This window comes from Chiloscyllium plagiosum, chromosome 9, assembly GCF_004010195.1.
Source record: "Chiloscyllium plagiosum isolate BGI_BamShark_2017 chromosome 9, ASM401019v2, whole genome shotgun sequence".
NCBI classification, from domain to species: domain Eukaryota; kingdom Metazoa; phylum Chordata; class Chondrichthyes; order Orectolobiformes; family Hemiscylliidae; genus Chiloscyllium; species Chiloscyllium plagiosum.
The window spans coordinates 29,325,498-29,337,361 of NC_057718.1; the positions used below are offsets into that span (position 1 = coordinate 29,325,498).

Genomic DNA, 11,864 nt, shown 5'->3' on the forward strand with positions numbered 1-11,864 from the left:
CATTTTCAGCTCTAACTGGATACTGCCTGACCCCTATGGCCTGCAGCATGCTTTTTGTTTTCTTTCTGTTTTTACTCAGTTCCAATGATCCTGGTGAAGAGCGTTTGCCCGAAACATCAACTCTCCTGCTCCTCGGATGCTGCCTGACCTACTGAGCTTTTGCAGCAGCACACTGTGGACTCGAACCTCCTCACTTTCGTTCAGTTCCAATGACGTCGATGGATTTGGTGAACTACAAACCCCAGAATCCCCGGTGCGGCAGCTGCGCGTGACGTCACCCACGACTCACGGTGACGGGTTGAGACGCTGCTCCTCGAGCATCGTTTCCCCGGCAACGGGGCCTGAGCAGCCTGTGGGGTTTTTCAGGGAGTCGGGGGTTCAACGGCATACTGTGAACGGGCGGTTCTTTCGCCGATGAAAGATGCCCCGGGCTAGGTGAGGATCATTGGTTATTGTTGCTTAATAGTTGTGCAGCCGTCATGGCGCCTGTGGAGGAGGTTGGATGTGGAGGAAGCTCAGCACGTTGTTTATCTGGGAGCTGTACACTTACTTCAACCCAATCCCTAACATCTCGCTCCCAACGCTGATTCCTGAAGAAGGGCTTATGCCCGAAACGTCAATTCTCCTGTTCCTTTGATGCTGCCTGACCTGCTGCGCTTTTCCAGCAACACATTTTTCAGCGCTGATTACCTGGGCTCGGTAGCGAACTGGGGTCGCGCTTATGATCAGAGCTGAAAAAGTGTTGCTGGAAAAGCGCAGCAGGTCAGGCAGCATCCAAGGAACAGGAGAATCGACGTTTCGGGCATAAGCCCTTCTTCAGGAATGGTGCTTTTCCAGCAACACATTTTCAGCTCTGATCTCCAGCATCTGCAGCCCTCACTTTCTCCTCGCACTTATGATCATGCAACAACTGGAAAATATTCTGGCTGATCCAATGACTTCCGTCTTCTTGGCCGAATAGTTCTTATTATCCCTTTCATCGCGATTCTTCCTGCTGTTCATCCTTTTTAAAACCTGAACACTTATGGGTAATAGAAAGAGGTACAATTGTTTACTGCCTTTTTGTTTTCTTGGGATGTGAATCAAACTAGTGGACTTCCAACCACTGAATTATTTGGAAATACAGTCAGTATGGGTGGGTTGCGCTTCGTAGGGCGGTGTGGACTTGTTGGGCCGAAGGGCCTGTTTCCACACTGTAAGTAATCTAATCTAATCTAAAACAGTGACATAAATAGATGATGAATTTTGGTTGTCTACCAAAATGATGGTCAATAAATAAAAATGCTCTTTTAGTGGCATTTTTCCATCGATTCTGACAGTCACATTGACGGGTCCTTCCTTAACCTTTCTGCTGAAATGTGAACAGTTCTAAAATTATTTTAATGGGACTATTTTATGTCTTTTGAATCATGATTTGGAGACACCGGTGTTGGACTGGGGTGTACAAAGTTAAAAATTATACAGCACCATATTATAGTCACCTGATGAAGGAGCAGCGCTCCAAAAGCTAGTGCTTCCAAATAAACCTGTTGGACTATAACCTGGCATTGTGTGATTTTTATCTTTTGAATCAGTATTTCTTAAATTTGAAGCATTCTGTGTAGAGTCAAATCTTAGCCATTTTCTAAATCAGGGCCAGAGCATTTTACAAATTAAATTTATAAAGAAAAACAGCCTCCAAAACATTGAAACATTTGAACAACAGAAAATATTGGTAGTACAATTAAATTTGTCATCATTTGAAACTACTAAATAAAACCATAGTATCTTGGATAAGAAATTCATTTTCAAGAGTTCTTTTAAGTTAATCTTTTGTTCGTATATTTTTTTTCCATGATTGGTGTATGTAATTTGAAATAATTTGCTTCAATATTGCCAGGAGATAAATTGCTCGGTATGTCAACTTCTCTTGTTTTTATTCTTTGTTTTTTTAATCTACAGTGACACTCTCTGGGATATAGCTGTGGCTCAAGTTTCAAAGAAAAACGAGGAGAAGGAAAATGAAGGAGATCTAGAAGTCAAGGAGAGATCTGTATTCTTTTTGGGAAATAAAACTGGTGTAAGTGGCTAGGATTACTTTAAAAAAACTGAATTTGTAATGTATTCTAAACCCCTCACCCCCCCAAAAAATGTTGTAGAATTGCAGGAATGAATTCTAGTAATTTGTAGCATTGCATAAAATGTAAATATCACTCTGCGGTTCTAATGAACATAGAACATAGAAAAGTACAGCACAGAACAGGCCCTTTGGCCCATGATGTTGTGCCGAGGTTTAATCCTAATGTAAAACATAATAACTTAACCTACACACCCCTCAACTCACTGTTATCCATGTGCATGTCCAGCAGTCGCTTAAATGTCCCCAATGACCCTGCTTCCACCTCCACAGCTGGCAAAGCGTTTTATGCATTCACAACTCTTTGCGTAAAGAACCTACCTCTGATGTCTCCTTTATAACCTTCCTGCTAATATCTTCAAACTATAACTCCTCATACCTGTCAATCCTGCCCTGGGTAAAAGTCTCTGGCTATTGACTCTATCTATTCCACTCATTATTTTGTATACCTCGATCAGGTCTCCTCTCTTCCTCCTTCTCTCCAGAGAGAAAAATCTGAGCTTATTCAACCTTTCCTCAAAAGGCAAGCCCTCCAGTCCAGGCAGCATCCTGGTAAACCTTCTTTGCACCCTCTCCAAAGCCTCTGTATCTTTCCTATAGTAGAGCGACCAGATCTGGACTCAATATTCCAAGTGTGGTCTCACCAGGGACTTGTAGAGCTGTAGCAAAACCTCGTGGCTCTTAAACTCGATCCCCTATTAATGAAAGTCAAAACACCATATGCTTTCTTAACAACCCTATCCATTTGGGTGGCAACTTTGAGGGATTTATGTACTTGCACACCCAGATCCCTCTTTTCCTCCACACTGTTAAGAATCTTGTCTTTAATCCTATATTCAGCATTCGAGTTCGACCTTCCAAAATGCATCACTTCGCATTCATCCAGGTTGAACTCCATCTGCCATTTCTCAGCCCAACTCTGCATCCTGTCTATGTTTCGCTGCAGCCAGCAGTAGCCCTCTGTACTATTGACGACACCTCCAACCTTTGTGTCATCTGCAAATTTACTAACCCAACCACCTCATCCAAGTCGTTTATAAAACTACAAAGAGCAGAGGCCCAAGGACAGAGCCCTGCAGGACTCCACTCAACACTGACCTCCAGGCAGAATACTTTCCATCTATAGCCACACTCTGCCTTCTGTCAGCCAGCCAATTCTGAATCCAGATAGTCAAATCTCGCTGTATCTCATACTTCCTGACTTTATGAATGAGCCTACCATGGAGAACCTTATCAAATGCCTTGCTGAAGTCCATATACACCACATCCACTACTCAACTTTCATTGACCTGTCTTGACACCTCTTCAAAGATTTGTGAGGCATAACCTGCCCCTCACAAAGCCATGCTGAATGCCTTTAATCACACTATGCTTTGCCAAATAGTCATAAATCCTATCCCTCAGAATTCTTTCTAAAACTTTGCTGACCACAGACTTAAGACTGACTGGTCTGTAATTGCCAGGGATTTCCCTATTACCCTTCTTGAAAAGAGGAACAACATTCGCCTCCTTCCAATTCTCCAGTACGACTCCCATGGAGAGTGAGGAGGCAAATATCCTTGCCAGCAGCTTAGCAACCTCCTTTCTCGCTTCCCGGAGCAGCCTAGGATAAACCTGGTCTGGCCCTAGGGACTTATCAATCTTAATGTTTTCCAAAATTTTCAGCACATCAACCTCATCAATTTTGATCTCGTCAAGATTGTGTCCCACCTCCTTGAAGTTTTCATTCACAACAAGTTCCCTTTCCTTGGTGAAAACCAAAGCAAAAAACTCATTTAGGGCTTCCCAAACTGCTCAGACTCCAAGTTCCATCCGCTATCCCTGATTGACCCTACCTTCTCCCTGATCATTCTGTTATTCCTCACGTATGAGTAAAATGCATTTGGGTTCTCCCTAATCCTTCTTGCCAAGCCTTTCTCGTGCACCCTCCTGGATCTCCTCTGTCCATTTCTGAGCTCCTTTCTAGCAAGCCTGTAATCCTCTAAAGCTGTGCTAGATCCTTGCTACCTCCACCTTACGTAATGAACAGTTAGAGTAGCTGCTAAATGCAAATTATTTTTTCACAAATTGGAAAGGGAAAATAAAGGGATCACTTACTCACCGGAGAGTCAGAGATAGCATATATCCAAATCTCATTAAGGGATACTCCTTAATTTTCCATGAAACATTATTCAAAGTGGTCTTAAAAGTAACAGTTTATTTTATTTCAGTTTTTAATCTGTTAAATTGTCTGTCATTATAGAGTCATAGAGATGTACAGCACAGAAATAGACCCTTTGATCCCACGTGTCCGTGCCAACCACATATCCTAACCCAATCTAGACCCATACGTCAGCATTTGGCCCATATCCCTCTAAACCTTTACTATTCAGATACCCATGCAGATGCCTTTTAAATGCTGTAATTGTACCAGTCTCCATCACTTCCTCTGGCAGCTCATTCCTTACACGCACCACCCTCTGCGTGAAAAAGTTGCCCCTTAGGTCCCTGGTAAATCTTTCCCCTCTCAACCTAAACATACGCACTCTTGTTCTGGACTCCCCCACCCCAGGGAAAAGACCATGTCTATATACACTAATCATGCCCTTCATGATCTTGTAAACCTCTATAAGGTCACCCCTCAGCCTCCAATACTCCAGGGAAAAGAGTTCCAGCCTATTCAGCCTCTCTCTGTTGCTTAAACATTCCAACCCTGGCAACGTCCTTGTAAATCTTTTTGAACCCTTTCAAGTTTTACAACATCCTTCCGATAGGAAAGAGACCTGAATTGCACACAATATTCCAAAGTGGCCTAAGTAATGTCCTGTATAGCTGCACCATGACCTCTCAACTCCCATACTCAGTGTTCTGACCAATTAAAAAAAAACATACCAAACTCCTTCTTCACTATCCTATCTACCTGCAACTCTACTTTCAAGGAACTGTAATCCTGCACTCCAAGATCTCTTTATTCAGCAAGACTCCCCAGTACCTTACCATTAAGTGGATAAATCCTGCCCTGATTTGCCTTTCCAAAATGCAGTACCTCATTATATATAAATCGGAATTCATTTTATGCTAATTGTTCTGTTAACATGGTGTTTTGTCATCTGTTGGAGAGACTGTTGGCAATCTTTACTGTTTCCTTCATAACCAAGAAATAAAAGATCAGCCTTGTGATATATATCTTATTTACCTTGCCATTCGGTTTGTCGATAGAAAGTATCAGCCTTTCTGCTTTTCAAGGTCTGGCGTGAAGGGAGTGTAGTACCACAGCAAAACTCAGCACAAGCTGGAAAAACAGCACACCATCTTTTGCTTGTAGATCCTGCAGCCTTCTGGACGAAATATCGAGTTCATAACGTTAGGACTTGAGCTCTCCCATGCCCTCACTCCAACCTCACACACCAGGCCTTGCAATTACATAGTCTGTTATTACACACAACCATTGTTAGCCACTTACAGCCCCCATTAATAGCTAATCAGCCTCCTAGCCACAAGCTTTCCACTCCTTTGTCTGTCCAACTGTTCTCCCTCTCTTTGGGTTCTATCCCCACCTATCATTCACTCCTCATCCCCTACCCCCCATCCTCTACATCTCAACTGACATTTTCCTAGCAACTATCGGTTCTGAAGTGGGTCCCTTGACCCAAAATGGTAACTCTGGTTTCTTTCCACAGATGCTGCCAGATCTGCTGGGCTTTTTCAGCAATGGATGTAGGTTTGGTCGCTGAACTGGAAGATTCATGTTCAGACATTTCATCACCATACTAGGTAACATCTTCAGTGAGTCTCTGGACGAAGCTTGCTGATGATTCCTGTTTTCTATTTATATGTTTAGGTTTCTTTGGGTTGGTGATGTCATTTCCTGTTCTTTTTCTCAGGAGGTGGTAAATCATGTCCAAGTCAACGTGTTGGTTGATAGTCAACATTAACACGTTGACTTGGACCTGATTTACCACCCCGAGGAAAAAAACAGGAAATGACATCACCATAGGAAATGACATCACCAACCCAAACCCAAAGAAACCCAAACATATAAATAGAATGCAGGAATCATCAGCAATGCTTCATCTGGAGGCTCACTGAAGATGTTACCTAGTATGGTGACGAAACGTCTGAACATGAATGTTTAAGCTCAGTGAGCAAACCTACATCCAGAACCTCAACCTGAACTACAGATCTTTTCAAACTCACTTTTTCAGCAATTTCTACTTCTGTTTCTGATTTACAGCATCTGCAGTCTTTTGGTTTTTTATTTTAGATAAAATTTACATGTTTATTTTGTATACTGATTTTCAGCAAAGTCTGCTTTCTAAATTATTTTCAGAGCAAGTTGATTCTGAGCATTGTTAACTTGGCTTATTATTTTTAAAAAAAATACATGTAAAAAGTAGAATGCTCATCATTTTGCATTAATTTACAGGGAAAAACTACAATTATACTCCGATTTCTTGACAGGTATGTATTAATTTCTGAAATCTGGAGGACTAAGTCACAAAGCAACTGAGCACATTGTCGAGTCCTAGAATGTGAATTTAAACCTACTCCTACTTAACCATTGAAAGCTTAGTGAATTTCCCTTTTGTGTCTGAACCCTCTGAACACTGGCTTTAATAGCAGTGGGTAGCTGATTCTCACTTAGTGTGGGAAAATTGTCTCTTGGGAAAATGACCAGGAATCAGGATAATCGCAGGGAACTGGCACAGTGGCTGGATTTTGAAAGTGTTGTACCTATCTGGCCCTGTTCTCACTCCCATAATGGAGTCAAAACCCTGCTTAAGCTCTCTGTTTGACTTGGGTTTATTTTTATACTGTTAGATATAGATCCAGAGAAATAATATAAGCTTGACAATATTAATGTGACAATATTAAATAAACAATTCTAACGCTTGCAATGAACTTGCCTTTACAGGGATGAAATCCCGAAGCCTACGTTAGCTTTGGAATATACTTTTGGAAGAAGAGCAAAAGGGCATAATACTGTATGTACTGGCATTGCTGTGTTAAATGCAAATTGATGCGGGAAAGTGACAGGTATTGTTGCCTAGAGTCAACCTTTAATGCCAAGTTCTTCTCTCAAAGAAGCTAAGACTGACATTTGTCTACCCTACTGACTTGTCAGATAATGAGGAATCAGTAGAGAGCAACCAGAAGAGAAAGTAATCTGAGTAAATGTAATAGGACATAACTCTCTTATTGTGAAGCAGAATGCTGATTAAATGGCATACCTAAATATCTGGGACGGTACTCTTAATAATGCAGCCTCGTTCAATATGGCATTTTCTTGTGTAACCATAGGGAGAATAGTTAAATATACCTTCTATAATTGTCAATGTCATGGCATATAGTATTCCAAAAGAAACCAGCACTGAGGGTCTTGAAGTTGATATACTTTTTTTAAACTTTCACAACTCTGAACAAAAAGCAACATATTATTATTGTTATATCTGTTCTTTCACGTGTTGCCAGATCAAGAATTTATTTTTGCTAAATGCATTAAAAACCTTTAATTAGATCTCACTTAATTTGGATAGTGTTTTTAACTTGAAAGCCCCTACATTCTATTCAAGAATTGTACTATGCAAGTGACATTCACATATGATCCTTTACAAAAATTACAGATCTCATTATAACCTGACATGTCTCAAAGAAATAATAGATTATATAAAGTCCTGCACTCGTTAAATGTAGTTAATATTATTACTTCTAAACATTTCTGCTTTCAATAGTAATGTTATGATATTTAACTAATTATGGGTATTGAAAATCTGTTACACTGAAGTATGGATACATGTATAAAGGATAAATTGATTCATCATGTATGAATGGAGGAATCTGAGAGTGACCATTTTGCTTCATATTCCACATCCAGATGTGCATGAATGCTGATCTGAATGAAGCTTGCTTGCCAACATAAAGTAGAACTTCATAAACTGCCCCATATAAATTATAAATATACATTCAGACAGAAATTATGTGTACAGAAATTCTGAGATTTTTTATACTTGTCATCCAAGTAATAGGTGCTTTTCAAATTTTTGAAAAGGTAGTTGCTTCTGTTCAATTTTTGTAATTTTATTGCAAGTTCACACTATTCATCTATACGGTCGTGGATTTTATTAATTTCAGTACATTGTAACTTATTTTTTCTTTGGTTCAGTCTTAAAAGTAAAATGTAACTTTGTGTCTGGTGATAGTTGATCAATCAGTACTACCAATTTTCTTCCACTGGAGGGCATTGGCATAATAAGCAATTAAGCAGTCGACATAAAGGCCTGCTGGAAATCTGAAATAATTATGGGTGAACATTTTGAGTGTAGATTGATATGGGGGTTTGAAGAACTGAGTTCTAATAAGGCGCTGCACACAAAATGCGAAAGCATGGGAATGTGGTGCATTACTGTATCTGCAGACTGTATCTGCAGTTGATCCGCCTTCCTGAAACTATCATCCATCACACCCTGTAGCTCCTATAGATTCCTCATATTTTAATGAAAAGAAATGTTAATATAATTGAAGTCATGAGTAACTATTAATATAGGATTTTGTAGGGTGGTGTGAAACTGCAAATTTGTTATCTTTCTTTATACTGAAAACTATTTTGCAGCCAAAGGACATTGCTCACTTTTGGGAACTAGGTGGTGGAACATCATTATCTGATCTTGCTCAGATTCCAATCACCATCGACAGCATAAGGTTTGTATTTGTGTGGTTCTGCCTTGCAACGGTATTGGAAGAGATCAGTAGTGGAATCCTCACCGACTGGGAGAACTTTAGAATTCTAACTACCAGGTTGGGAAATTGAGGTGAATTAAAATGAACTTTTAAGAACTTCAGCACACCTGAGGTTGGTTCCAGGAGGAGTGACAGAGTCTTCAAGATCCTAAAAAGTATTGGAGAACCTCTTAGATGGAACTAGACATGGATTGGGAAATGATCAAAAATTTTCTCGTTTAAATAATAAGGGCTTGCAAAATATAGTGTTCAGTTAGTAGTACTTGTTTTGTTTATTTGTGCTGTATTTTGTTTTGTTTAAATCATTAAATGTTGTGCCATAAATTACTTCAATTAATATATGGAAGTTTGGTCTCCCTCACAATCATTACATATTGGAATATGAAAATCTGTGCTGTGTAGGTCAAGAACCATAATTATACAATTTGTTAGATATTACAGCACAATTTACAACTTTGTCACTTGGAGGTTTGTAATCAGCTTAGATAAATGCCATAAGATTCGGTAATGTGTGACATCTCCTTAGCTTTTTATCAATTTTATGTGCATTGAAAGCAATTTTAAGTGCATTGAAAGGTGACCTGATGGGCGGCACGGTGGCACAGTGGTTAGCACTGCTGCCTCACAGCGCCTGAGACCCGGGTTCAATTCCTGCCTCAGGCAACTCTCTGTGTGGAGTTTGCACATTCTCCCCGTGTCTGCGTGGGTTTCCTCCGGGTGCTCCGGTTTCCTCCCACAATCCAAAAATGTGCAGGTTAGGTGAATTGGCCATGCTAAATTGCCCGTAGTGTTAGGTGAAGGGGTAAATGTAGGAGAATGGGTCTGGGTGGGTTACGCTTTGGCGGGTCGGTGTGGACTTGTTGGGCCGAAGGGCCTGTTTCCACACTGTAAGTAATCTAATCTAATCAAATTTGCAATGTTCCAATTGAACTAGGACCATTTCTATTGTTTTGGTTTTGGACCTTTCCAAGCCCAATGACCTATGGCTAAGCATGGAGAAATTGCTGAATGTGACAAAGAACCATATCAATACAACCATAAATGAACTGGGCAAGAAGGATTCCATAAATGTAAATGATTTCAAGCAAAAGACCTGGAAAACATTGCAGCGGAATCACCCGGTGAGTCTAACTTTGGAGAATTTCCTTTAACTTTGCATAATAGCGTCATTAATCGAACATCAAAACTTACTTAAAGAATGGTACCTGTAACCGAACTTATTTTGTCTAGTCCATGTCCAGTCCAGATGTAGTTTTCAGATTAAGCATGATTAGAATGTAAAGGATAATTGGAGCAGGTCACATAGATGTAAGTCAGTTCTTATTTTAAAGAAATCATCTTTCACATAGTTTTATATAATTTAGAGTTAAATAACAAACCTTTGGTAGTTTGATGGGCAGAAAAATAGGATTTCCATGTACTTCAAGTTGAGAAGTTAGGAAATGCAAGAGTGTATTTACAGAGGCAAATTCTAATTGTAATATCACAGAAAAAAGAATAACACAAATAGATTTATGTTTTTAAAATTTATTTAGATCTGTGGAGATACCAAGTAACCTGATTTTTTTTCTAGTTTTTTTGTTATTATTTTGAATTTCTAGCATCAGCAGTATTTTGCTTTTGTATCAACCCTAATATGAAAACCTTTGTAGTAATTTAGTAATATAATAAAACCTTGTCACACAAACGAATGGTATTATTACTAATTAATTTATCAGCTTGCTACACTCTATGAAACAGTTTACAGAGGGTACTGTTGGCTTCAAAAACCTCTCTACTCCGAGGTTTTCCGTATTAAGAGGGAATATCAAAAGATTTTTAAAAATTTGATTGTAGCACAACACTTGGTGCATGTACCCTTTCATCTCCGATACCTTGGTGTCAGATAACACGCAGTTATCTCCTCTTTTAATCATTTTCGGGATAAATAAACTGCAATTTATTTGTAATGGTTTATAGTGCTGTGTTGTGAAATTTGGTCTTTCTTTGGTGTTTCTATGGCAGCTCTTTGCTAGATCTTTCATATGATTTTCTAGGCAAACTTCAACCCTCAGTGTGTTTTGGTTGCATTTGAGACAGATATTTTGAATTATGTGGATTTCTCTTGCTATGTTGTTGAGATCTACCAAAATGTACGTAAACCTTAAGCATTAAACTACTTTTTTTCTTTTTTTCAAATTCCTACAGGATTGGGAACTAATTGATCCATTTCCCATTCCTCTTGTTATAATTGGGAGCAAATATGATATATTTCAGGTACAGTGCAAATCACACTTGGTGTCATTTTTAATTGATGTAATTTCACAAGTTAATTACTTTTATGAACATATTGGTGGATCTATTGATTTGTTAACTATTTGGTTCTTTTTACAGGATTTTGAATCTGAAAAGAGGAAAGTAATCTGCAAAACACTCCGCTTTGTGGCTCATTATTATGGAGCTTCATTGTTGGTATGTTTGGATTACTTACATAATGGTATTTGGAAATCATTTCTTCTTTGGCATGTTATTATGGTCCCCATTCGTTTATAGCTATGATAAATGCATTGTCAGAGAACAAGAGGATCACAGAGACAGGATGCCATCTATAAACTTTTCTTATAGTTATGAAAGCAACTTGTCTCCCTCAATTTACATACTGAATACATGTTGATCCAATCCAGCACCAAGTCATCTGTTGCTCAAGTTTGATATTAATAGCAGAAGTGACAATAATCTCTATTTTAAATTATTTATATTTTAATAGATAAGGTTACAGAATAGACTAGATGAGAAACAAAATTTGTCTGCATTGTTCTAACAATGTTTGTCAGCCTGGATTTTTGAAAAAAGTTGCATTTCCATTTTCCACACTTGTCATCTGTTTGGGATAGAAATCAACTAGGTAAAAACAATGACTGCAGATGCTGGAAGCCAGATTCTGGATTAGTGGTGCTGGAAAAGCACAGCAGTTCAGGCAGCATCCGAGGAGCAGTAAAATCGACGTTTCGGGCAAAAGCCCTTCATCAGGAATAAAGGCAGAGAGCCTAAA

At 39.2% G+C, this 11,864-nt stretch overlaps 1 protein-coding gene across 5 annotated transcripts in view; it reads left to right on the forward strand.

Moving 5' to 3' along the window:
• Positions 1-279: 279 nt before the first annotated feature.
• dync2li1 (dynein, cytoplasmic 2, light intermediate chain 1) overlaps positions 280-11,864 on the forward strand; it is a 27,116-nt gene continuing 15,531 nt past the window's right edge. For all 5 annotated transcript variants that reach the window (XR_006312461.1, XM_043695634.1, XM_043695635.1 and 2 more), the window contains exons 1-8: positions 280-435; positions 1,942-2,059; positions 6,522-6,556; positions 7,011-7,080; positions 8,706-8,794; positions 9,768-9,954; positions 11,021-11,089; positions 11,207-11,284. Coding sequence is in view for 4 of the 5 variants with exons in the window: in XM_043695634.1 (XP_043551569.1) it covers positions 422-435; positions 1,942-2,059; positions 6,522-6,556; positions 7,011-7,080; positions 8,706-8,794; positions 9,768-9,954; positions 11,021-11,089; positions 11,207-11,284 (660 nt within the window). In the remaining variant the exon portion in view is untranslated. The remainder of the gene's footprint in view (positions 436-1,941; positions 2,060-6,521; positions 6,557-7,010; positions 7,081-8,705; positions 8,795-9,767; positions 9,955-11,020; positions 11,090-11,206; positions 11,285-11,864) is intronic.